We start from the raw sequence: 27,633 nt of genomic DNA, 5'->3' as shown, positions 1-27,633 counted from the left end.
TTTCGACTTTATTCTCTTAACATTTTGACTTTATTCTCTTAACATTTCGACTTTATTCTCTTAACATTTTGACTTTATTGTCTTAACATTTCGACTTTATTCTCTTAACATTTCGACTTTATTCTCTTAACATTTTGACTGTATTCTCGTAACATTTTGACTTTATTCTCTTAACATTATGACTTTATTCTCTTAACATTTCGACTTTATTCTCTTAACATTTCGATTTTATTCTCGAAATCTTAGATTTTTTTTATTTTTAACGTGGCACTAAAACGCCGTCGTACTTTCGTAAACAAAAACGTACTAAAATTAAACGTCAAAATAATTAACATAAAAAGGAAAGAAAGAAAGTAAGAAAGTTTTTTCACAAAGGACAATTTCACGGATGTTCGGACTGCCGCTAGATGGCAGCCTAACTCTACGGTAAAGCTCGTGAGGGAGAAACATGCTGAACTCCAGCGCATAGGGATGTGAACCGTCCCTTCCTGTTTTACAGCCGATCAGACAGAAACATTGACGCCACGATATAGACGCACTAGCCTCGATTATGTCTGGATCTAGTCACTCCGTCCATGACCGCGCTTTTTGTTTTCCTCCGTGAATCCAGCTACCAGCAATGTCGCCTTATAGGGCGTTTATGACACTTGACGAGTTATAGCCTACATATATATTTTTGTATCGCGCTGCTGCTGCGACCCTTGCTCCTTCTGTCAATGATTGTCCTTCCCATATAAGCCTACTCATGGCGGAGACCAAAATCATATACCATATCGACGAAGAAGAAACCCCATATTTAGTCAAACTGACCGTTTCTCCGGAAAAAGTCACGTTGGCGGATTTTAAAAATGTCCTCAACAATCGCCCGGTCAATAGTTACAAATTCTTTTTCAAATCTATGGATCAGGATTTCGGGTGAGTACGGAGAATTGTCATTCTGCTCGTATCGATGTCTCTTGTTTTATTCGGCGATCACACCCATGATCGATTATGGCAGTCCTGTCAGACCACTGTGAACGTGAACGCGCTCGGATCGTTCATTATGACGTCGCTGCGTCTACATTTTTGCGGGCACCTGCTTTGAACTCGTGTCCTAATGTGCGCGTGGGATTGATCACAGACCACATGCACTGCAACAGAGCTAATTTTGTCAACTCCAGTCACAAGCTAAAGTTGCCCTCATGGTGCATATATATCATGCTTGTGTCTCATAATACAGTTTCGTGTGTTGTAACGACATGTGATATTTCTCTGGTTCCTCTGAAAGATCGGCGGTGGCCTTGCTGTCATCGTGACTTAAAATAGTCGAAATCACTCTAAATTAATCTAAATTACTGTATTAGACATTGGCCAGTGCTGGCAGACTTAATACTATGACGTCGAACTGAGTCAAACGTAACCTTTAAATCCAGTAGACAACCCAGAGGTTCTCAGTAGATTAATATAAACCTCAGCAAACGTATGAGTGTCGGAGTCTTCTGTGTTTCTATCACTTTAAAATGATAATATTTGGTGGAGGGGAGCTGTGGGAGACAGCAGCTGTTATACTGAACTTTCACTTTCTAATTGTCAATGTCACCAAATGTGAATGGATTAGATGTCTAACAAACAGACTGTCAAATATTATATATTTATATAATGAGCAGTTCTGTTTTCAGCTATCTGACATCATTTTTTTCGCATGCTTATGTTCTTGCATTATTCTGGGCATCATAAAGAAGATGAGAAAAAATAAATGTTGTAACATTTTTCACACACAGGGTGTATAATAACTCTTACGTGTTTAATATTCTTCCTATGTCATTTTATAACAATGTTTATTAACAAAACGAATCACTTATTTAGCCTCATGGGTCAAATTCTCATTTGATCTGAAGAGACGGGCCACCGCAGATGTGATGGAGGTGTTTTAATGCAGTTTTAAGGAATGTGGATGTTTGTCACAATTAAATTCGAAGGCCTCTTCAAGTCCACTTTACATCGTTGGTACCATGTTTAAACATCAGGGGCAAAACTCGCACATGTTGGCGTTCTAGTACGGCCTTCCAAACCAAACTTGCTCTTCCTGTTAACATAGGATAGTTTACTAACAGTGTTGCTTTCCTGTCACACCTAGCACTGTGTTCAGTTAGCCACGGCGATCGTGAAGCCGATTGCTTGAACAAACACAATGTTTGACCCCTATAAAATTCTTACTTAGATTGCTCTCATGGGCTGCTGTATTGTGCTCCACGTGAAGCACTTGTATTGTTTGAGGTTATGTGGATGTGGAAAAAAGTGTCATGTTTCAAGATTTCAACAGAACATGACTATGAAACTGTGGTGACATGAGTCAGAACCAGTGCTGGACATGAAAATGCGGGCCGGGGGGAGTTCTTTCACATAGCAATTGGTTAAATGTTGCAAATGTTAATGCAAACCAGGACTGGACTAGGAAGAAAAATCGGCGTTGCGTCCATTCACATTTATGATACGTTCGTCTGAGCGGCCCAAGCGTCCGTTACGTTAGCGGCCCACTGGAAAGACTCCCGGAACGGCAGATGACCAGTCCGCCCCCGATGCAAACAATCATGTTTGTTTGTTTTTTGACCATTGGGAGAACAGGAAAAAAATCTAACAGCTTTGTTCTTATGAGACCCTAAATGTTCAAAAGAGCAGCTTGCTTTTCTGTGTTTCAAAATTTTTGAATTGAACAATTTCCTCAACAACCTCAACTAACTTACACATGTCATAATATTATACTGTTGCGTGTACTGTCCCTTTAAGACTTTATCTGGTTATAGATTTACAGTGATATGAAATGACAAGAATAGTTTGTCCGAACATTTATAACTGATGTCATGAGAATCATATTACCAGATACTGTTAAATGGTCAATAGGCTCTGCAATGTGGGATAGAGTAACATGACTATTATTAACAAATAGGCAATGAGATGAACTTATGAACTCTGGGATGAAGACACACCCCCATCACCATAGCACAATCAGCATTACTCCATCCAAAATAAACATTATGGGTCCTTCTGGTACTGCCATAGTCTCTCATAATAATAAACAACTGCACAACTTCAGACACAAACTTTAGACACCCAAACACGTCTTGCAGGGGGTCCGATCCGTGTCTGTAAACCTCAATTGCACCACTGTTGCTGTGGGTGTGTTCGCTGGCTTAACTTAATCTAAAATATCAGTTACAACCTCAGCAGGTGTCTCAGTGGAGTGTATGAATGAAGACTGGGAATGATGGTATACATGGATTTGATTAGTGTGTGTTATATTCACCACACTTGTTTTAACGCTTACTCAAATGGATTCTACAGTTATATTGTGCCAGGTGTATTTATTATCAGGCCCTGTAGACCTTACAGAAAGATTGTAGATGTGTTTCATTTATAAAGTGCTGCTGGCACCTGTGACACAGTGACGTGGCCATGTTGGACTCGAAGGGATGTGGCATCTTGCTCCTTACTACTTGCAAGGGGATCATCTTCAGATATTAGAGTTTCAGCGAGGGTTCACGTCGCTTGCGCTCATTCACTGGCTGATTATCCGCCATTATTCAGGCCTGTTTTGTCCTGGCTTGGATTATATTATTAGTTATGTGGATCATGGTGAGCTGTATATGATCTGGAAAAAGCTAGCAGCTGGAATGGGACAGTATCCTAGAAGATCTCTAAAGTAGATTATAGATAATATGTAATTGTCAGTCAGAAAAGCCTCAGATTTTTGAATGAAGGCTGATGTTTACATAATGTAATTGACTTACACCTGCAAGATGTCACTGATATATTGATGTCATTATCAGTGCATGTTTGCTTTACATTTACAGATGAGCATTTGGCAGGTGCTTCATCCGAAGCGGCTTATGTTGTAGGCTATTTTTTCTCTCTGGGAAGTGAACTCATGACTGTGGTGTTCAAGCAGCATGTTCTTTTGCGTTGTAATGATGATTGTAATGACTCTTGTAATGATGAGAATCAGGGATGAGCATTGTTAAAAATGTTATTAATTGATTATCAATCAATTCACATTGCTGCAATGGTATATGATACACGTAGTTGAAAATGAATATTTGTCTGATTCTTGTACAGTAGTTATCAGATGATTTTATTTTCTGGAAAAATTGCTGAATGAAGCTTTTTAATCGATTTAAATTAAAACAATCGATCAATTAATACCTCAAATTGAACGGCTTGTTAAAGATGCAGTCTGTAACAATTTTGCAGTAAAATATCCCAGGACCACTAAGCTAGTGTTATATATTTTGTTCAGCCGAGTACTTACAATATCTCAAATGTTTCCAACTACTTTTAAATTGTGAGAAAACCACAATTCTAAATAGTGACACGGGGCTGTGGAGTCGCCTGTCAATGGCGTCATATCCGCGTTCCCCTTTGTTACCGCCTTTAGTGACGTATAAACCGCATGACAACAGTGTCGTTAGGGATGGGTACGAAACCCTGTACTAAAAGAGGCTCGGAGCTAAATTATGAAAGACCGGAGCATCGATAAGCTCCACCCTTATACAATACTCCAATTTGATAACATTTAGAGCTTAATAAATCGTCACTTTACTTACATACATAGGACAAACATATATATCTGCCCATTAAAATATTTCCAAAAAAATTGTTACAGGCACCCTATGATGAACCAACCCACTTCTTTAATACTGCTGGTCCGCGCTGAATACATTTTGTTTAACATAGCAGAAAATAAAGCAGTGTTATTCTATTCATAAATTCTTTATTGTTGGTCTTATTTTTTTAAATAAAATGTATCCAAAAGCACCGATAAGAAAACCATTAAAGTATCAGACCTATAATCAGTATCGATAAAAGTAGTAATACCGTTAACATCTTAACGATAACCATCCCTAAGTGTCGTGGACAAATGTGGAAGTAGCGTCTAGCAAGCCACTAACTTGTTTCGAGCAGTCATTTACTGATGGACCACAATTATTCGCAACAATTATAAAACTTTACCTCATCTGCTCACACGATTTCTCGTTCCCGTCTGATTGATGGCCATCAGCGGTGGAGTTGAAGACAACAGATCCCATCATTTCCTGTCCTTCAAAGCGTCATCAAGCTATGTCATTGTTGTTGTTTTGATCGTGCGCCCTCTTCCGGCGGTGTTTACAAACTGCACCTTTAAGCAGGGTGCTTTTACTTTTCGAAGGAATTGGATTTGTGATTTCTGCTCATAAGCAATAAAATCTTGGAGGAAAACTGCCTCGTTATATTGTCCTAAGAAGGACCCAGATACCATTTTGGGACTGTATTGTAAAGATTTTATATTATATTTTATATACATTAATGCTCACAGTTGTTTGGTCATTTTCATTGAGGTATGTTGTTGGCTGTTTTCAGATGATATTACCCCCCAAAAAACTGATTTTTACTCTTGTGTGTTACCAAAGGCGTTGCCTTAACTTACACAATTGGACGATCCACACTTCCTTATGGTCACCCTCACGGTTCTTACTGCATGTTGCTGTACATCGTGGGCCCCTTGAGAGGACACAAACAATTCATAACCATGACTAGAGTTACACCCCAGTTTCCTGTGCTTGGCTCAGGCTTCTGGAGCAGGCCGCAGAAACTCTCCTGGTTTTGTTTCTCTTTGCATGAGACCCTCTTATCATCATCCTTCAGTCTCACTCAACCCTATTTCAAAGTCTCACATCCGTGAGGGTGACATGACCTGGAAGTTCTGGAAGAGTGGGGAGGAACATGTTACAATTTCTGCATGAATTTTTCAAGACACGAAGCTCTGTCAACACTTTATAAGCCTTGCTGTAGTTTAGCATGTCAGGTAAACATCTAATTCTTATGGATTGATTTCTGGAGTTAGTATAATTAATCAAGTATAAGTATAAATAAGCATTTGTTGAAGATGTTTTATGGAAAATACTCCTACAAGAGGGATGAAATTTGGCTAGAGAAGTAAGAGATGACGAAGCAGAGAGGAAGACGTTAAGTCATTTTGTATATCAACCAAGAATGCTAATTCAACACAGGCTCCCTCAGGAATCTCTAATGGGTTTTTAGTATAGTGGTTTTCAATTTATGAGTAAAATAGCGTTTGTGGTAAACACAACCACTAATGCAAAATTTTAAAACGTTGTGTGCTTTAAAAACATTTTGCTCAAACTTTCCCTTTTAGTTTTATAGGTGAAAAAAAATCATCACAAATGTTAGTGCATTTTCGATATTGTAAAGGAGCAATGGATTTACAGTCAATAGCAATAGCAATAGCAATAGCTCAGATAATGTTTTCTGAGGCCTAACTCATGAGCAGTGCCAGTATCAAATTTGCATATCACGATAATTGCTAATTATCACTAATGGGTTGTTTCCTAATTGTTGTCCGTAGTGATGTTTAATTTACTTTTAACTCATTCGCCGCATACGCCAGCGTTTTTTTACATTTTCACCCAAATTTAATGGCTCACAGTAAATTTTCTGTAAAGAATATATGGACAAACAATATGTAAAATTCTCAGCTGGGTCTCAGCTTTTATACAAAAGAAACCGTATTCTTCTATCTTCATTTGTTTGTTTTTTATCACTCCGTAGATGTGGGTAGGTTTCTTCGAAAATGCATCATTTTCATTAAACAGCTGAGATAATTAATGTTTTTTGTCAAAGATTCCTACCAGATTACACTCAGAACAATCATTAAAAAAAGCTGAAACATATACATTCTAGGTTCTGGGATTCTGTACTTTTTCCCAGTGGTGTGTAATTGCGCCACCTGCTGTACAACAGTACAAACACTGATTGCCGTAATAACTCGTCTTTGGCGGGGAAGCGTTTTTTTTAAATGACGAGATAACTCGTCAATGGCGGTGAAAGAGCCCCAGTTGATATAAAAAATTATCAAATAAGTAATGAGAAAGGTAGATTGAGAATTATTAATTAAAAAGTTAACATTTATTAATGTGTAATAATGATTTACAGACAGCTGACTATTGTAGCTGTCATTCCAAAACCTCCAGATTTGCTATTTTTCACGAAATGGAAAAACACTGTACTTTCAAAAATGATACAATACTGTGTTGTCAAAGTTGATAAGCACTTTTTAATCATTTTTAGATAGTTACAAACATAAGGGTGACTAATAATTATTATTTTTGGCAACAAAAAAAAAACATGAAAGAAATGTGGCGATGTGAGGTTTCAGAAAGATAGCGTTCTACTACGGTGTAAATTACTGTTTTAACAAAAATGTCAACAGTTACGCTAGTTATGCTAATATGAAATCTGCAATTATTCACAGGTTTTTTTAATTGTTCACAGTAAAAATACTGTGCAAATAAATTTACCACATTATTAAAAACACAAGTCTAAATGTTTAATTTCTACGATATATCTTAGGTTGATGACTTCAATATGTTGGAAAATCTGAGCACATGTGTGTCTTCTGAGAATGCTCGTTTTTCTAAGGAGCCATATCTGAGGAGACTTCTAAAAAAGTCTCCAAAATGTACACTTGATTTAATCACATTTCTGTGAGAAATATGTCAACATTTAAAGAGATCTTCATTTTGAATTGTCTTCTTCAACCAACATGGTTGCCGAAAGTCATTCTGTTTTCACAGCTTACATTTAAAGCCATTAATAATATTATCGGGTGGTTTGTTTGTGTAAGTAAGCCGGACCCGTGCTCTTTGACATGAGAGCAGCAGGTGTGTGACTGCTGAACCGTGCCTCACGGGGTTAAAGGGTAACTGCGTGGTATTTCTGTAGGGAATTTACAGCCTTGGGTGGACACTCTGCCAACACACTAACTTACTCTATTAATAACCTCCTGTGCCCCTGATACCCTAGCTGTACCTTTCACACACAAATGTGCGCTTGCTCCAATTTCCAATATATACATACAGCTCCTTAACACCCATATACACACAGTTAGTAAATTAGTAAGGTAATGATTGGATAGACATTAATCTTGTTTACAGTAAGCAGTTCCAGTAGCTAGTCTGGAAAGAGCATAAAGTACTAATGAGTCATTTTTAATGCGGGTCATCAGCCAGGAATTGAGAACTATGTGGAAAATTCCAGCGTTTGAGCGTGACATGATTTCAAAATGCCTTCGCAAATGAATAAGAACATTGGTGTGGAATTTTGGGTGCTGTCTCACTGGATCCCTAATGGTTTAAATTTCTCTCGTAGGGTCGTGAAGGAAGAAATTTCTGATGATAATGCTAAGCTGCCCTGCTTTAATGGCCGAGTGGTCTCCTGGGTAAGTTAAATGGAGGCTGGTCTCTTTCGCGACGTTGCAAACATCAGTATTTCAAGCTTGAAGTGCAAACACTAATGCAGTGAATCCTGAATGGCTTAACCAGCACAGTTTTATTTCCTGCTGCCGTATTTCCTGTTTAAACAGGAAGTTGAGGAAGAACGAACAGAAGGGCTTTGCCATGATTTGATTCTTATTTTCAAAGTCCTCCCCAACCACCCGTCGCCGGACAATCGATTTCTAAAAGATCATACGATTAATCGCAATTAATTCCATCAAGAATAAAAGTTTGTGTTTACATGATATATCTGTGCATACTTTGCATAATAAATTTGTATTTATAAACACATACAGTACACATACACGTATACATATTTAGGAAATATTCACATGTATTTATTTTTATTTACCAATCATTTAAATTATATATAAATGTTAATTCATTTAAAAAAAATCTTAAATCTATACATTTATGCATATGTTTTATAAGCACAAAATGTAAATGCACTGTAAACATACAGAACACATATGCATATTAAGAAAATATTAACATATTATTTATTTTATAATTTTTATTAATTTTTGTATTTTTCTTATATATATATAAATATATATATATATATTTATGCATATGTTTTATAAGTACAAAAATGTATATGCACAGTACACATACATGTATCATGTGAACACAAACTTTTATTCTGGATGCGATATGGTGATTATGGTGATTATTTGCTTGACAGCCCTATTTTAAATGAATAAATATCTTGTTTACTTATGAAAAGAAATGTGCACAGCTACAGATATGTACACGTACACCTCAGCATTTAGATCACGAAAGTGCCGTACCACATCGAAACCCCCTTTGCACACGACTCTGTTTTTCACACTCCTGTGTACTCAAACAAATGCACTCTCTTCTCTTGCTTCAGCTGGTCTACTTATTTATGCGTGGCCAGCAGTTAGTCTGGACAGTTTCTTCCTGAAGCCTTTGTGAGTAATTGTATGTGTATGTGTGTGTGTGTGTGTTTGGCTGTAGTTGGTGTTGGCCGAAGGCTCACACTCCGATGGGGGATCTCAGTGCACAGAGAGCCACAAAGAACTGCCGCCACCCTTGGAGCGAACGGGAGGGATCGGAGATTCCAGGCCGCCCTCCTTCCAGTAAGTGTGTGCCGTTCAATTCGTTTGACAGACCCTCATTTACTACACACTTTCAGACTCCAGTGCACCAGTAAGGTCAGATGAGGGCATGCATACCAGAATAAGTGATACATAAAGGAAATACAAATACGGATGCAAGGGCCAAGTTCCTAGAAATCTCATCATTTATGGATATTTAATGTTCGATGTTTAATTGATACTTTTCATCCTGATTCCAATATGCATGTATTGCATTACATTCTGCTTTATATCACGGTTGTGATATAAGTCACAGTCAAAAGTCATCATTTACGAGTTCCAAATCTGTATAAATTTTTTCTCTGGTTCTGATAAGCACAGAGATATTTGGAAGAATGCTTGTAACCAAACAGTAAAGGTGCCCAGTAACGGTTTGCTATCCTATATTCTTCAAAATATCTTCTTTTGTGTTCAACAGACCAAATAAATGTGTAAAGCAGTTTTTTCTACTATGGTATTCAATAGTGGCCAAGAACTATTTGATTACAAGCATTCTTTCAAATATCTTTCTCTGTGTTCATCACAACAAAATTTCTACCGATTTGGAACAATTTGAGGGTGAGTAAATGAAGACATAAATTAAATTTTCGGGTGAAATGTTCCTTTAACACACCTAATGGGGCATTGCTCAGACCTAACTGCTATCCCACAATGACAAGCGCTATAGCAAATCATTTATTTGGAGACCTCCCAAGGTGAAAAATGCAATGTTTATTTATTATCTGTGTTCTCATGAACCCGTGACTTTAGTGTTTGCTAGCGCCCTACAGCTGAGCTTCAGAAATCTTGCAGGAACATTACACAACCCTTAATTTAATTTGATTCGTTTCGAGTTCCTGACCGCAGTCGCAACAGTAGCAGATGTTCAGCATCCATCTGGAGAGTCAAATCTGCTTCTTGTCTTTCTGGAAGCCACATGTGAAACACAATCCAAACTCAGCTCCTGTCTCTTGGGCTGCACATGTTCGCCCCACAAACTACTCTGTGTGATTGTATGAATGTTAGTGTGTATTTGCAAATATTCACATGGACAGAGCTTTTCCACAGCTGTATACACTGTTGTGCATGTAACACACATTAATAGATTAGTTAGACTGAATCATTTTTTTTAAATGACTGATAGATTTTAACCATATATAAAGTTGTGTAATGTTTAATGTAATTGTTTTTATGCCAGTCAGTTATGCCAAAAACTGGAATTTTACAGCCTGTCTGAACAAATCCAATCTTCATCAAAGCTAAAGTTGCACGACATGAGCTTTAATAAAGTCTTCTAGCTTTGGAAATCGCACGGCTGGTTTTGCCACGAGCTTGTTTTGCCTTATGAAATAGAGAATAGCAAACATGCCATTGAATATTCTCTTTGTTCGTATTGAAGGCTTAAATTAGAGCAGCTTGCTTCAGGGTGTTTTCAGTATTGCATCACAGCTTCTGTGGATATGTATTTCACCTATTTAGTCTGTGAAGTCCTGCTACTTCTTTATCTAATGTTTGACTTTCTGGCTGTTTATCTCTGTTCTTTTTGTCAAAGCCTTCTCACCCCAGCTGTAGATTCCCACTGTTAGTTTCCTGAATGTCTTACGCCATCTAGTGTTAGAATATCTAAAAACACAAGTACAGATCCATCTCCATTCTTCTCTCCCATCATCCCCTTTACTGGAGATTAATACGAATTCCCAGTAGTGTGTTTCTTCCACATGAAATCTCTCATTTCCATTATAAAAGCTTCACTAAGCGTCAGAAAATGTTATCCACTCCCAGTTCCCTTTGTGTGGTGCATTATCCGTAGGTCTTGGTGAATACATTTGACAGGATGAGGATTGCGGGTCGACCGCAGTTAATCCGGATTAGGGGACATTAAAAGGACCCCGTCTCTGTTGCCCCACGGGGTCTGCGGGGCGTCACAGCTGCGTTTATCTCCCCCGGGATCAAACCGACTGTCTGCCTGCTATCCGTAAAACCATCATTAAACTCAAAAGCTTTAGATAAAACATATGCATGGCATAATAGAGAACTGAAAATGAGATGTTTTGAATTTATTATGATATTTGTAGGCACTTTAAATCAGTTTATAACAAAATGACAAAATGGGAGTTGTACTGGTTTTGATAAAAACCATAGTTGTCTCTGTAGGTTTACTGGTAATGTGTTGAGTTCTGGTTGAAATATTCCTACTGGGAACCATTCAATTCTACTGGAAGTCTAAAAACACAATGTATAGAAATGTTATGGTTTAATTGATAAACAAGATTCTTCATAATGGTATTTGTAATGTAAACTATTTGAGTGTCTATTGTTTTTTCAGCAGGGATGCTTTGGTCAAGGGTTTAACAAATGCATAGTTTAAATGCACTGTAGGTTCTGTAAGCGTCTGCCAAGTGCATAAATGTAAATGATTGATGGACATTGGCAGACGAATAGTACAGTTTATATTCACACTGTAACATGCTGGTGAAATTACATATTCCATCCAGCAGAGAGAGACATTAGCACACTGTTTTATTTTTGAGCTAGTGGGACCACACTGTAAGACGTCTAATACTGTAGAACAAACACAGCCATCTGTTGAAACAGAATCTAGTAGACATTCACAGATAAGACATTACACAAGCTTTAGATAAATGAATGATAATGCACATTTGAAAATCAGGCAAAAAAGCATGAATATTTGTATGTGAATGTTTAAAGGGATGGTTCACCACAAAATAAAAGTGATGTCATCACCCTCATGTTGTTCTGTATATGACCGTTTCTTCTGTGGAACACCAAAGAAGATATTTTGAGAAATGTCTCAGTGGTTTGTGTCTGTACAGTGGAAGTCAAAAAGCGGGGGGTCATTGTTTGCCAATGTGAATGATATGTGGGTGAGTCATTTCTTTTTTGGGTGAACTGTCCCTTCTATACATTTACTCTCTTGTCCTTCTAAACTGGATGACTTTCTTTCTTCTGCAGAACAGAAAATAAAATATTTTAGAGAAACTTAGCAACCGAACAACGCCGGCACCCATTCACTTGTCGGTTAAGAACATTTTTCAAAATATCTTCTTTTGTGTTCCGCGAAAGAAAGAAAGTCATTTCTTTCATTGTGCGATTTCCACCGTTTCTTTTTTTTCCATAAGTTATATCTGTGAATTATTCTGTGGTAAAGTCAATATAACGCACAGTGTTTTCTCACTCTCTGAATCTGACAGTTTGGTCCCCGGTTTCTCAGAAGAGCCCTGACTAGAATTTGTCTCACGTGCTATTGTGTGTGTGAACGTCTTTGCCTGTAACATCAGTGTCACAGTGAGATGTTCTCACCAGCCTCCGGTTTCCTTTCTGCCCAGAGCAAAACCATTCTACCCACTCTGCTAGAATATCAAGCATTCTGATGTATCCACAGACATATTTCTTCTCAAACATCACAGCCGTCCTATTCACCCTCCCAAGGTTGCTTCTCTGGGGCCCGAAAACTCCAAACCGCAGCCCTGAAAGGTTCAGGCCCTAGTGGGCTCTAAATGCTCCGTACTAAGGAACTTTTCTAAGCTTCAAATAACTACTTGCAGTTGTGAGAAATGCGTGGCCGTAAATCATAGACCCCTACACAATGAAATATCTTTTGGCGATGTAATGGAATGTTGGTAATCATGCTTTCAGACCTTTCCACAGAACATTATGTCACAGAGTTTATTGTGACTCAGCATAATAGAGATGGTTTCAAGTCCATATAATTACTCTCTGTGTTTTTACATCATAGCGCCAACGCCGTGAGTAGCCGGGATGGATTGGACACGGAAACAGGGACGGAGTCTCTTCAGAGCCAGCGGAGAGAGAGGGAGAGAGAGCGAGCTCGGAGGAGAGCTCATGAGCGTGAGTGACTTAGCAAAACAGACTCACTTTCACACTTTACATAGCATGTGGCAACGCCATAGCATCAGGAAGTATATGATGCTAACAGACAGGTAATGCTTCATAGGTGTTTTCCACAGGTCAGTGAAATATTCCATTCTGTTGAGTCTGTTATGGGACATTGATCTCCTATAAATGTTGTCTAGTCTGCCCCTGCCGATTCTCTGGTTGTTGGCTGGAAGTTTGCTTGTGTTAACAGCACAACGTTTGTTTTCGTGAGTCTACAAGCTGAGTTCTGGGTAAAGAGAGGACACCTGAAAACATGAAGTCTTCCTTTGCTTAGGAAAATATTTTGTCATCCGCAAAGAATGTTCTCAGATGTTCTCTTGCACATGATACAATAATGCAAATTGAGGGTGATTGAGAAAGTCCCGATTACTTCTAGATTTTTTAAGCCTCTTACTGTATGTAACTTGTTTGTTATACCACGGCTTCCTTCTCGATAGTATGTGAAGAATTTGTTGAAGAAGGCTCGGTTATCGTGGTTTATTTAATGAGATAATTTCCTGGTTCTTCTCTCTGTTCCTCCTGCTTCATGCGCCTCATGCATTCATTAGTTCAGCATTATTAGCAGTGACCCTGTCAGACATCAGAGATCGAGTAGGTGTGTGTGGGTATTTGTCTAAGCGGATCATTTCTAACCGTGTGTTGGAGAAACTCCAATGTTTTTATGACACGCAGAGATGTCTGGAACGGCCCAGCAGTTCATCTGTTGTTTTGGTCCAGTGGTGACCTCTGCTGGGTGTGTGTTTGCATGAATAACACGTGTGGTCGTACAGGTGTGCACCCCAGAGGCAGAAACAGTTGGAAAAGAGATCTCTTTTCAAACCTCGGGCGTTCATCTAGCTAGCCGAACCACCAATATTAAGTTTCCAGAGAAAAAACTAGACGCACCATTTTGGTGTGCTTTTCACGATGGTCTTTTGAATGTTTGTTTCGGTTTGCTTAAGCAAACTCCTTAAATATATCATTCTGTGTTGTTCCGCTCTCTTTTACACAACCATCTGTGTGTTAAATGGATTGATCTGTTCGATCAGTGCTCGCAGGGTTACATCTGAGTAGAGCAGACTACACCTCTGCTCAGGGCCAATTTGTTCCCTCGCACACTCGTGCGTCTGTTCTGGTAGAAACCGATGCGCGTGCGAGCGTTTGATGGACAGCTGAACGCAGGAACTGGCATAAAAGAGTGTAACGTTTCATCAGTGGTTTGAAATGCTGCGAGCTAATGAGAGTTGCAGCACTGTGTTGCATGCACTGCAGGAGTGCAGGTAAGGGAAACGCATCGCTGTTCGTTTTGTAAATTATGTGGAAATATTTCACAACCGTTTGTGGTTTTATGTCATTTGCTTGTTTACTGTGAACTGCACATAACGCGTTATAAAAATGTTGTAAAAACGTCGTTGAAATGTTATATTGATTCTTGGTATAAATGAATATGGGCAGATCTTATGAAGATAAAATGAGTCACTGCCAAATTATAAAAAGGTTTCGTAGCGGTTTACGTCATATGTTTTTACTGCTTTTGAAAGGCTTTTATCTTGCAGGGGAAAATGTTGGAAACGGTTTACCAAAGTTTACAATAATATCATGAACGGTGGTATTATTTCACCCACGGTTTTAACGCTTAAGACTAAACATACACTAAACCATAGATTGTTTTACAAAAGAGAAAAGTTTAGTCTAGACTGGAGTATGACATGCCTGTTATGATTGTAGCATGAATCATATCGGTCACTTACGTTACATTAATATTGCACTTCACAGGCATAAGATCATCTCCCGAGGCCACATGCAGATGTTCTGCAGAAACCTACCTCTCATGCACTGACACGAACTACCTAAGAATTGTACACATCTGTGTTTGGAGGATTGCATCTACCTTTCCACTGTTGATATCTAGCACATAGGAAAGTCTGAATCAGCTCGGAGAGGACTTATTTAAACAAGAAAAGACCAAACTTGTGGCTGGCATCATTGTGGTGATACAGTAGTGTGGTCAACCCACACAAGACAGATGGAGGAAATAGATTGATGTGTATCAGTGGTGTATGAATGGTAAAGTGTGATTGGTCAAAATGGTGATTGATGTATTTGTTTTAGTGAAACACAATGGTTCAGAATGAGCACTCATGCAGTATTGGAATGTTTTGGACGTTCTCGGCGACCACAGCAGTCGAACTGTCTCCAAAGACCACTTCAGCGCGTCCAGTGTCACCCAGAGATTCAACTTCATCCCCGTCTCTGTATGTACAATAACAGACGTGATGGATATCTTGCTGCAAATATCGTGTTGAAAGAGTCATTTAAAGTAACACAAGCAGTCTTCTCGCTACTAGCTGGAAACATTCTCCGAAAGGAATCCTACTGAATGTTATTAGGGCTGTCAATCAATGATTTGAATAAATGAATTGCATAATTCATATTTGCTGAAATAATATATAAAATTTAACATTCATTATTGTGGCAGATGAAAAGATATACAAACTATAGTATTGTTTTTTTCTAAATAGAAATGTTTCATTGTTGGAGATCCATTTTTCGTGTTCATTTATATAATTCACTTTAAATAACATTAAACAACCACAATAGCTTCTTTTTTGCTTCTTTTTCAAAGATAACCGTTAAAATTCCTGGAACTATTGATGTGCTCATGTAACTTCTGGTTTGATGTGTTGGTATGCAGTTTCTCTTTGTGTTTATAAATGTATTCATTGTTCCCTCTTAGTTCCCCGGGTGAACGGTCACTCCAAGTCAGAACGTTCTAATCGTGACCAGGCTCCTGTTTATGACAGTGCGTCAGTGATGAGTAGTGAGCTAGAATCCAGCTCATTTATTGACAGTGAGGAGGATGAAAACGCAAGCAGGTCAGACATTACCCAACATGTTGTTTTCCTTGTAAATCAAAAGCTAGAAAAAATGTCCTAAAACTTAAGAGTCATTGTTTGTAATGCGGACTTTGATCATTTATAGGAAAGCCACTACAACGATTTCTTTCTAATCCTTTGCATCTCTCTTTATTAGACTAGCATGAGAAACTGTAATTAATGAATCTCCAGATTGACCTCTGTCCCTGTGTCACAGATTAAGCAGTTCTACAGAGCGGAGCTCTTCCTCGCATCTCATGCGGAGACACAAACGTCGACGGCGTAGGCAGAAAGTCACAAAAATGGACAGGGTGAGAACATACCCTTGATCTCAGTGATCAAGAGAAAGTACACACGTGTATTTTAACGTAAGAGTGTCTGTTCTTGAATGGTTTGAATGTTCTCTTCACAGTCCTCATCCTTCAGTAGTATAACAGACTCCACTATGAGCCTCAACATTATCACTGTCACACTCAATATGGGTAAGAACTATTCACAGTTTATCACTCAATCACTTGTTCATTCACTCAAACATTTATCAATCACTTGTTTACTCCATTATTTGTTTTCTTCATCTTTTCATTTACTTTGTTTAAGTCATTTTTTCTTAAAGGAACTTTTATTTACTCACTATTTTGTTCAATATTTGTTTGTTCACTCAATATCTACATATTTATTCAATCAGTTACTTTTGTACTCTTTTATTTGTTCATTTGTTTGTTCGTTACTGGATCACTCACTCGATCACTCTCTCACTCACTCTCTCACTCACTCACTCACTGACACACACACTCACTCACTCGATCACTCACTCACTCGATCACTCACTCACTCACTCACTCACTCACTCACTCACTCACTCACTCGATCACTCACTCACTCACTCACTCGATCACTCACTCACTCACTCGATCACTCACTCACTCGATCACTCACTTACTCACTCACTCGATCACTCACTCGATCACTCACTCACTTACTCACTCGATCACTTACTCACTCGATCACTTACTCACTCGATCCCTTACTCACTCGATCACTTACTCACTCGATCACTTACTCACTCGATCACTCACTCACTCGATCACTCACTCACTCGATCACTTACTCACTCACTCACTCACTCGATCACTCACTCACTCACTCACTCGATCACTCACTCACTTACTCACTCGATCACTCACTCACTCGATCACTCACTCACTCGATCACTCACTCACTTGATCACTCACTCATTCGATCACTCACTCACTCATTCGATCACTCACTCCCTCGATCACTTACTCACTCGATCACTCGATCACTCACTCGATCACTCACTCACTTGATCACTCACTCACTTGATCACTCACTCATTCGATCACTCAGTCCCTCGATCACTTACTCACTCGATCACTTACTCACTCGAACACTTACTCACTCGATCACTTACTCACTCGATCACTTACTCACTCGATCACTTAATCACTCGATCACTCACTTACTTACTCACTCACTCACTCACTCACTCGATCACTTACTCACTCACTCACTCACTCACTCACTCGATCACTTACTCACTCACTCGATCACTCACTCACTTACTCACTCACTCACTTGATCACTCACTCACTTGATCACTCACTCACTCATTCGATCACTCACTCCCTCGATCACTTACTCATTCGATCACTCAGTCCCTCGATCACTTACTCACTCGATCACTCACTCACTCGATCACTTACTCACTCACTCGATCACTCACTCACTTACTCACTCACTCACTTGATCACTCACTCACTTGATCACTCACTCACTCATTCGATCACTCACTCCCTCGATCACTCACTCATTCGATCACTCAGTCCCTCGATCACTTACTCACTCAATCACTCACTCACTCATTCGATCACTCAGTCACTCGATCACTTACTCACTCGATCACTTACTCACTCGATCACTTACTCACTCGATCACTTACTCACTCGATCACTTACTCACTCGATCACTCACTCACTCACTCACTCACTCATTCTATCACTCACTCATTCGATCACTCAGTCACTCGATCACTTACTCACTCACTCGATCACTCACTCACTTACTCACTCACTCACACGATCACTCACTCATTCGATCACTCAGTCACTCGATCACTTACTCACTCGATCACTGACTCACTTACTCGATCACAGATCTCAGTCTCATTGACTCGGATCTCATTGACTCTTACGTTGCATGAGTGCCCACTACTAGCGGAACTCGTCAATAAGGTTTAAATGGAACGCACTAAGCTGTTAGAGATCACTTGGTTTTCACTTTGTAGCTAAATAAATAAATAAATCCCTATTCACTTATGAATTAGTTTTTTGCACCATTCTATATACATATCAGTTGTTGTAGAAAATATAAAAAATACAGATGGCTGTATAAGCTATTGGATAAAAATAAAATGACTCAATCAAAACCTCAATGCCATAAACTTTGACTGTTAACACAGGCTAAGCTGCCAACAAGTATTACGCAATTAAATCTCAACATAATTAACATAATATGCACTATTATGCATTCATTCACCAAAGAAATGAATTTACCATACACTATAGTTTACGGATCTGCTGTGACGTCACGATCAAGTTGAACTGTGGGATATAGAGTTGCTTGAAGTGTACAGATGACCTAGACTCGCTCCCTTTGTCAAAATCGAGGGAACGAGGGTCTGTCCATATTAACTTCCCTCGTCCACTTCACGCAGTGGAACGCACTTAAAAATGGCGGCAGGGATTCCCCTGAGGGGAAGTGCTTAGGGAAGTGTGCGAGGGCATGTCTAAAAGTTTATTGGAACACACCCAATATCTCTCACTAGATCTCTCACTCGATCACTCACTCGATCCTCAATCTCTCGTCCTTCTCTCACTCACTTCTCTATCTCTACACACCACCTGTTTAATAATCTCGTCCTTCTGTTGTTCAAGGTCTGGTGTGCGTAACGTTTTCTAAATATAGGCCTTAGATAAGCATCATTGTAAACACACTTATCTCTCTTCACCACAGAGAAGTACAACTTCCTGGGTATCAGTATCGTGGGTCAAAGTAACGACAGAGGAGATGGAGGCATCTATATTGGCTCCATTATGAAAGGTGGAGCAGTGGCGGCCGACGGCAGGATCGAGCCTGGAGACATGCTTTTACAGGTGAATGATGAGCTTTGACAAACTCAACTCAACTCAACTTTATTTATATAGCGCATTTTACAATTTTCATTGTTACAAAGCAGCTGTACATGAGACACATTGAATACAAGTATGAATTCTAAAGCAGCCCCCCCGGCCAGGCAGATAGTGCAAAACAATATGCAAACGGTGGTGAGGAACCCAAAACTCCCATCGAGAAAAAAAACCTCAGGGGAACCCAGGCCCAACCAGGGGATTCCAGTTCCCCTCTTGCAAAAGCTGCTGCCTCTGCACAAGCTCAACAGTGCTTGCACAACAAGGCTAACTAAAAAATAAATAAACTTAAGGTAGATTATAGATCTAAGATTATCATTAACAATCTAATAGTATTTGAAATGTTGTAGGAAAAACAAAGTTGTCGCGTCCTTTATCCAGCTCTATCCTCTTAGCTCTTGTCAGGTCACCGCTTCCCATTCGCAGCTCTGCCATCAGGTCTGGGCATGAACTGCATCCTGCGGTAACCTTGGAACAAAGAGACAAGACTGGCTGAGAGTAGAGTACTGTTCTCCACTCTTTGATGCAACAAGTACATCATTTGTTGTTGGATGTGTTCCTGGTTCCGGTTGATATTAATAATGCAGCCTAAATCCTCTGAGGATTAATATTATGGAGGTGTAGTGTATGCAAGATTAAAAAGATGAGTCTTTAGTCTAGATTTAAATTGACAGAGTGTGTCTGCTTCCCGGACCGTGCAGGGAAGAATATTCCAAAGTGATTACAAACCTCAATGAATGAATGAATGAATGAGGCATTTTCAAGCAATGAGGTTGAGAGGCTGTGTTACATTTCGATTATAGAAGCAAAGTCTGACACTTTTGATTTATAATGAAGTTTAGTATGAAGATAAACACACAATAAATCTGAATTTACAGAACTGAAACAAACTTGATTTTGGTCTCTGAATGACCTCAGTGCATTGTCATGGTTTATCAGCTGACTTTCAAGGCTCACTCCTTTTCCTTCCTGCTAAAGGACATTTTGCGCATGTCTGGTGGAGCTGTCATATACAGTGGACAGATGGGTGCTTTCTTGTGCCACATTTTTTTTTACAACCATTTACATACACTATCAAAGGGGTTTTTCTCAGTATTACAATGTCAGTATCCTAGTAAACAAGGTTAAGGTTCATGACTCAGTGTTGTTAGAATTTTGACGGTGTTGACTGTAAGTCATGTGAACAACACTGCATAATGAATGAAAATGAAAATGAAGCCCGTAGTCGAAATTCAGGTTCTTAGTTTTGGAGTATTTCAAAACAAACCCTTTAAAATAGAAAATAGAAAAAATTCCTCATGTTATTATTACCCGGCTCATTTGAATGCTTGATTCTGATTGGCCAGTTGAGACATTCCAAGGGTTGTTATTTTAAAATCACTTAAAACTAATAACACCCTGTAACCCATGCTGCAAATCATTTTAAGAGGGGCAGTTTAATACTACACAAAAATGTATTATAAATATGTCTTTGAATAACATATATGACATTATATTTACAAATGATTAGACCATTTTGCCTGCTCGTGACGTTTGAACTTCGTTTCTTACTTTGAAACCGAAACTAAACGGCTTCAGTAAATTCAGTAGAAATGAGCTAATAAAATATTTCACATTTTATGTCCAGTTTTTTTCACAGGCAAGTAGCCGTGTAATAAGCGGGATACACACAGCCCTCCGTTTCGGGTTTGATCACACTGTCAGGGCTTATTTCTGCGATAACAACCGGCTGCCTGTACATTGATTACACAAAATGTAATCCATGCAATAATCAAAGATTTGATGAAAGTTTGTTTTGCTCAGGTGAATGACGTGAACTTTGAGAACATGAGTAATGATGATGCTGTCAGGATCCTGCGGGAGATCGTCTCTAAAACCGGGTGAGATTCTGGAGATTTCTTTTTGGTAGCCTAGTATATCAGTATATCTCATCGGGGCACTTCATGTTTGCTTTGTCCCCCACAGGCCAATAAGTCTAACAGTGGCTAAATGTTGGGATCCCTCCCCTAGAAGCTACTTTACCATTCCCAGAGGTACAGTTATAGCAGCTAAATTATCGACATTGATCTGTGATATCAACTTCTGTGCTTTTAGAATATAGCTTGCATGTTTACCCTTAAGACCACTTGCTTAATTATTTAGTAGTTTAAATTGATATTTACTGTACTAGTTGGTCTCTGTCGTTTATTTCTGTTCTCTGTCTGCGCTCTCAGCCGAGCCAGTGAGACCCATTGACCCTGCTGCTTGGATCACACACACTACAGCACTTACCGGGCCTTACCCCCATTACGGTAAATCCAATTCACATTCATGGAACTTTCTTTCTCGGCTGTTTTTGTTTAAGGACACAGATTCAACATTGGCACTGGAGTGGGTTGCCACCCTTGTCCAGAGTTCTATAATTTACAAAATTAACTATAACGTCATTAAAGGTATAGTTCACCATAAAATCAAAATTCTGCCCTTTTTCATCCCCGTGTCGTTCAAAGCCTGTGTTTGACTCTTTCTTTAGTAAAACACAAACGAAGATATTTTGAAAATTGGTTTTGTGTCCCTACAAAGGAAGTCAATGGTCCCTAGTCTTGTTCGGTTGCCAACGTTTTTCGAAATATCCTCTTTTGTGTTCTGCAGAAGAAAGGAAGTCATACGGGTTGGATGATGAAAGAAGATGGACATTAAAATGAAAATTCGCTGCATAGGCCCGACTCTTGGCACAGTTTGATCAAATATGACTTTTTATACATGCATAACCAACATAGTATGTTAAATAAACGTCTACGTGAACTTTTTTGTCTCCAAATTCTTAGGTTGTTACTCACTTGAGAACCGCTCGACCGATATCCTGTTTTTCAAGCATCATTCATTCTTATCTCCTCCTCCTTTCCCAGATTTTGATGACCTCCCCCTCAATGTGTCGAAGACGGACATGGCCACAATAGTAAAGGTCATGAAGTTACCGGACTCGGGCATAGAGATCAGAGACAGAATGTGGCTGAAAATCACCATAGCCAATGCAGTCATCGGTTAGTGTTGCTGGGTCGAGGGGTTTGACGGTATTTGATCTGCTGAAATACTTCACGTTCATTGCACACGAAGGTGGTGTATTAATCAAGCATACATCTGTGGTTTATACATTTATTATTGCGTAACGGTTGCAAGCACTTTAGATTGTACCTAACAACAACAATCTTCCTTTTTGCTTTTATGAAACATTACACCTACATTAGGCAGATAAAAGTCCTGTTATTTACCCTTATGTTGTGTAAACCCTGTGTATCGCTCTTTCTTCTGTGGAACACAAAACAAGATGTTTGTAGAAATCTCTCACGGTGGTGTTGTGTCACGCAATGGAAGTCAATAGGGGCCAATGTGGTTGGTTATAAGCGTTCCTCAAAATATCTTCTTTTGTGTTCTGCAGAAGAAAGAAAGTCTTACAGGTTTCAAATAACACGAGGGTGAGTATTTATCATGCAAAACTTCAACTGTTTTATAAATAATACATTTTTTAAACTTTTTTTTTGTGCAACCTCTGTGTTCCAGGTGCGGATGTTGTTGACTGGTTGTTCTCTCGGGTGGAGGGTTTTAAGGACCGTCGTGATGCTAGAAAATATGCAAGCAGTTTGTTGAAACACGGCTACCTGAGACACACCGTCAACAAAATCACCTTCTCCGAACAGTGCTATTACACCTTTGGAGATTTATGCCAAAGTACAGTAAACACACACACATGTTGCTTCATGTCTGTTTAGTGCTTTACCTGTATGTCACAAAAAAGTTTTGTAAATTTTTGGGGTGAAGTTCTTAACAAATAAGATGTGTTTATTTCGGATTAATGTGATTAATAAATCAGCATATTGGAACATAAAAAATGTATCACCCCAAGCAGTGCTTCAGTCTTTGTTCATACAAGACAGTCAAAAATTATCGTTTTTTTTAAGATATGGCGTCTTTGAACCTAAATGAGGGATCCAGTGGCGGTGGCTCTGACCAGGACGGTCTGGCCCCTCTTCCTCCCCCGAGTGCCAACCCCTGGCCCCTCGGTGGCCAGCCCTACCCTTACCCAGGGTACCCCACCCCCCCACCTGGGTTTCCACCTGGATACACAGACCCCTGTCACAGCTTCCATGGTGGCAGTGCAGGCAGCCAGCAAAGTGAAGGTGAGCTGTTTGTGTGTGCGTAAAAAAGAGAAGCGTTAGTCGTGCACTGATGCATAGAAAGGAAAAGCCCCTTTTCATGTTTAATCACCACATGCAACGTTTACTTTTGCTTTCTTTTTGGAATTTATTGTCATTTTAGTTTGAAATGATGAGTAAAAAAATCGCTGTCCTTTATGCGAATAACTGGTCAAAAGTTATCATTGGAATTTATTACAGTAAAAAAAATTTTGGGTTTATGCTAATTTGGCATGTAGGATGACTTGGTACAGTACTACTCAAGAGAACTACGCAGATGTTCGGGTTTCATTTTCAGTAAATTAATTGAAGTACAGCTTCCCCATTCAGAATGACATCAATGAAATATATGAATAGACAGTTGGCTTAAATTTACCGTCAACAATGTTCTTCTTTCTAATTTAAAAATGAAATATTATTTTATTATGAAATACTTTATATTGTATATAAATACTTATTATATATACGTTTCTTTTCATAGTGCTATGTACAAAAAATAGGTTTGTATTAAAAATTACAGTTTGTATAATTATTTCAAAAACTAAATTATAAAACTAATGAAGAAATTATGATTAAATAAAAAATAATCAATGTAGTACTGTTTTTTTGTAGGTTGGAATTATAAATATTATAATATATACTCATTTTTTTTGTAGCAAGAAAAACGTTCCTAAAGTAAACTATCATTTTTTCTTTTAAGACAAGATCCCTGATGTCAATTATTTGTTTTGTAATATTTCATTTACAGTGCATCATCTTTGTCGCTGTATTCTGTTGGACATTCCATATTTGTGGTATGGCATGACTTTTGAAGCTTTTGTCATTTTTGTTGTTTCTTTTCATATTTTCGGCCATGAATCCTTTGCATTTATCAGCATGGTGGAGTTGCTAGAGAGCTGAGAATGTGTATCCGTATGTATACAAAGGAACACTGGCCTTTTAACACCAGTCAAGCATACTCCGGTTTCATTCTGCAGGAAGCATTATACATTATTTGAATACTGGTGTGGATGAATCCAGCTGGGAAAGGTGTTAGGCTATTCTTGGGCAACATATAATTCTGTTATTCCTTTCTGTCATGTTTCTGCTGGACATCCGTAGACTGACGGAATATTTCCTCCTAGGACTGGGGGAATGTGGTAAGGATCATTCAATTGCTGTCCCGCTCCACTTTTTGTACTTCTCATCCTGTTATTTAAATGGTTGGATGTCGTGGCACAGGAATCATGGGGATGGCCATTGTGAGACCGCAGCTGTGATGCTTGTTTTCTGTGTGTGGGCATGTGTGCACTTTACCCCTACATCTGTGTATACAATATGATGTGCATGTGAATCAGACAGATGAGAATGAATGAGATTTCTCATATTTCTCATATGTTCTCATCCTTTCCTTATTTGAGGTTATGGATCAGCTGGGAAAACGGAATCATTTTTCTGTATACACCATTTGGGAGTCCTGTGAATTTTATAACTTTATAGTATCGCTGTCGACAATTGGATCATGCTTATTTGTTGATCGTTTGTGAATATGGTGAATAACACATTACTTGTAAATACAAATTATTTTAAACACCTTATTTCTCTTCTCTCCTCCATTAGGCAGCAGAAGTAGTGGCTCCAACCCCAGCGCTGGGAAAGAACGAAGGCCCTCCCCTCGAGAGAAGGACCATAAAGCGTCATGCTGTAGGGGCAGCGAATCAGAACTAGGCACATGGGTTGGAAGACGGGGCGAAAGGGCAGCCAGTCAGCTGAGTCATCAAAGCCACAGCCGCTCAGCTGTCAGTCAAGGTCACTCTACCCACAGCTACGCCCACCCCGGGTTCGGCCACGGCCAGTGTCACAGCATCTCACAGCATAGCCACACCTCCTTTTCATATAGCCACGCCCCCTTTGTTCAACCCAAACATCTGTCCTGTGCCCACAGTGACAGAAGTCACGCCTCTTCCTACGGCCCACCCGGTTTGCCTCCACCATACTGCATTGCTCACCTCGCCCCCAAAGCGTCGGCAACTAACAGCCCTCCTGGCGCTCCACCCGTGCGGGAGTTAGGAAACGTACCGCCAGAACTCACAGGTAGCCGGCAGTCTTTTCAACACGCAATGGGGAACCCTTGTGAATTTTTTGTCGATATCATGTGACAGGAGAGTGCCTTCAACGTTTTTTGAGGACAAGGCCTGCTTCTTGATTTTTTGCTACTGACGATCCCTGCACTGAGAATGTACAGTATAAACTGACAGTTCATTTAAGTATAAAGAGCAGTTCAGCCAGAAATAAAAATTCTGTTATCAACTCATCCTCATGGCTGTAATAGGCATGATGTCGCCGTCCTTCCGAAACTTCGAATGACCAAAATAATCTGTTTTTGAGGAAAATATATAATACTTGTATCTTCAGCTGCGCCTGCCGCAAAGAGCCGTGTCCGTGGAAGTTGCAGGATTTTGGATGCACAAGCCGCCAACGAAGCAGCCCGCTTTTTGCCGCTTACCGCACGTTTCCCTTTGAAAATGAACTGGACAAACGCGACTACCACGTACCGTGTGAATCAACCCTTTAATGATTCGACGCAAAAAATAAAAATCACAAAATATGAAAATGCGAGATTTCGGAAGGACATCAGCAATATGACTTTCTTACATTGAACATAATTGTGACCCTGCCTGTTTTTTTACTCTTTTCTACATAAAATCATCCTACATAATATAGAGAGCATTCTGTGAAAATATAACCTTGATATCTTTAATATTGACTGAGTAAAGCCACGTCAAAAATTAACCGAATTTTTTAAATGAAACTTATCCCATAGTTAGGTTGCGACTTCGGACGGGAGGGTCACAATGTTTTACTACATAATGAAAGTGAAATGAGTCTGAGCTATGACTAAATAACTGAACAATTTCATGATAAACAGTTTGTAACAGCATGACGTGTGTAGTCGAGGCCAGAATTTTCCTTTTTGGGTGAACTGTCCTTTAATGTCCATCCAATGTTAATAAGATCGGTAAAGGACCCTGAAAAAGCACAACGAGTTTGTTTAACTCTGACACACAAAACACATCACTACAGCAGCACAAAAATAGCAAAAGTGACTTTACAGGAAACGCTTTTAACATATTTTACATTTTACCAGGCTGTCTGTCTTAAACCCTGCTGCTCTGCATTTTGCACAAAACACAATCCCACCACAAGCATAACTCTCTAAACAGAGACGCTTTATAATGTCATTGTATCCATAAAAAGTGTCCATTCGACTTTCTATGTAGTATTCAAGACAAAGTTGTCCAGTGATTGACAATCAGACCCCCCAACTTTACACATTGCTGAATGTATCGTTTACCACGAGGTTACAATTCACAGCCGCCAAACCCCTTCAGTATCTCGGTCGCATCATTGAAGCTGTATTTTCAATTTTTCTTTGGCAGATGTTAGAATAATTATTCCTAAATGTTGCAAAAACATTCATCTGGAACTCTTAACGTACAGAGTACATTTGAAAGAATATCAAGCAAGTGCTTTTCCAACACGACCCGCATCATGGTGTCCATTACTGACAGTTCAAAATGCAGTAGAAAATGATAGTAGATGATGTAAGTTAAAAACTTAGGTGATATTAAAACAGGCTGGTAGGCTAACCAAAGTCTCTTGGCAATCGGTGAGTTGTGCTGTGTTCTGGAACTCTTCATTTTTTTAATCTGTGGAGGATTGGGTATGATGTTGTAATGGTGAAAGTGTTGTCCAAGAAACTGTCATTGTTGGTTGTCATGTACAGTCACCGAGCGGTTTGCCTGAACTAAACAGCAATGAAGCAATTGGTTCAGTGAATTCAAGCACTTTTGCAATGTAACTGTTCAGCCCTTTAGACAAAAAGCTGAGTGAAAGCAGTTGGCTTTGTTTCTTTACAAAAGAGGAATGATAAGTTGTAAATATGATTACACACACACATATATATATATATATATATATATATATATATAAACCTGACTAAATAAAATGTATGTATTAAGAAGTGGCCAGTTATTGTCTTGTTTTTTTGTCATTGACACAAACAATGGTGATAAATTGGAGATGAATTAGTAGAA

The 27,633-nt window shown here is 39.1% G+C and overlaps 1 protein-coding gene across 4 annotated transcripts; it reads left to right on the top strand.

The window, feature by feature from the left end:
• The first annotated feature begins 481 nt into the window (after positions 1-481).
• Positions 482-27,563, top strand: dvl1a (dishevelled segment polarity protein 1a). 4 transcript variants are annotated; one of them, XM_056733068.1, is made up of 16 exons: positions 482-915; positions 8,182-8,251; positions 9,288-9,409; positions 13,164-13,276; positions 16,041-16,179; positions 16,397-16,490; positions 16,592-16,661; positions 19,213-19,352; positions 21,189-21,265; positions 21,351-21,418; positions 21,599-21,676; positions 22,274-22,408; positions 22,926-23,093; positions 23,324-23,542; positions 24,659-24,696; positions 25,157-25,284. In XM_056733068.1, exons 1-15 carry the CDS (start codon positions 746-748, stop codon positions 24,661-24,663), a joined length of 1,668 nt encoding a protein of 555 aa, XP_056589046.1. In that variant the 5' UTR covers positions 482-745; the 3' UTR covers positions 24,664-24,696; positions 25,157-25,284. The 4 variants fall into 4 exon arrangements, with proteins under 4 accessions (XP_056589046.1, XP_056589043.1, XP_056589045.1 ...); XM_056733065.1 differs by lacking the exon at positions 24,659-24,696 and having other exon boundaries at positions 25,157-27,563; XM_056733067.1 differs by lacking the exons at positions 482-915; positions 8,182-8,251; positions 9,288-9,409; positions 24,659-24,696 and adding an exon at positions 15,416-15,558 and having other exon boundaries at positions 13,182-13,276; positions 25,157-27,563.
• Positions 27,564-27,633: the final 70 nt, after the last annotated feature.

The sequence above is a fragment of the Triplophysa dalaica genome, chromosome 20 (genome assembly GCF_015846415.1).
Source record: "Triplophysa dalaica isolate WHDGS20190420 chromosome 20, ASM1584641v1, whole genome shotgun sequence".
Lineage (NCBI taxonomy): Eukaryota > Metazoa > Chordata > Actinopteri > Cypriniformes > Nemacheilidae > Triplophysa > Triplophysa dalaica.
This window is presented reverse-complemented; position numbering and strand designations above follow the sequence as displayed.

Excerpts from the sequence above, each read along its gene's own strand:
- dvl1a (XM_056733065.1), top strand. The coding sequence starts at position 746 with ATGGCGGAGACCAAAATCATATACCATATCGACGAAGAAGAAACCCCA. Across the intron at positions 19,353-21,188 it reads CTGGAGACATGCTTTTACAG|GTGAATGACGTGAACTTTGA; the intron begins GTGAATGATGAG and ends TGTTTTGCTCAG. Across the intron at positions 22,409-22,925 it reads CATAGCCAATGCAGTCATCG|GTGCGGATGTTGTTGACTGG; the intron begins GTTAGTGTTGCT and ends TCTGTGTTCCAG.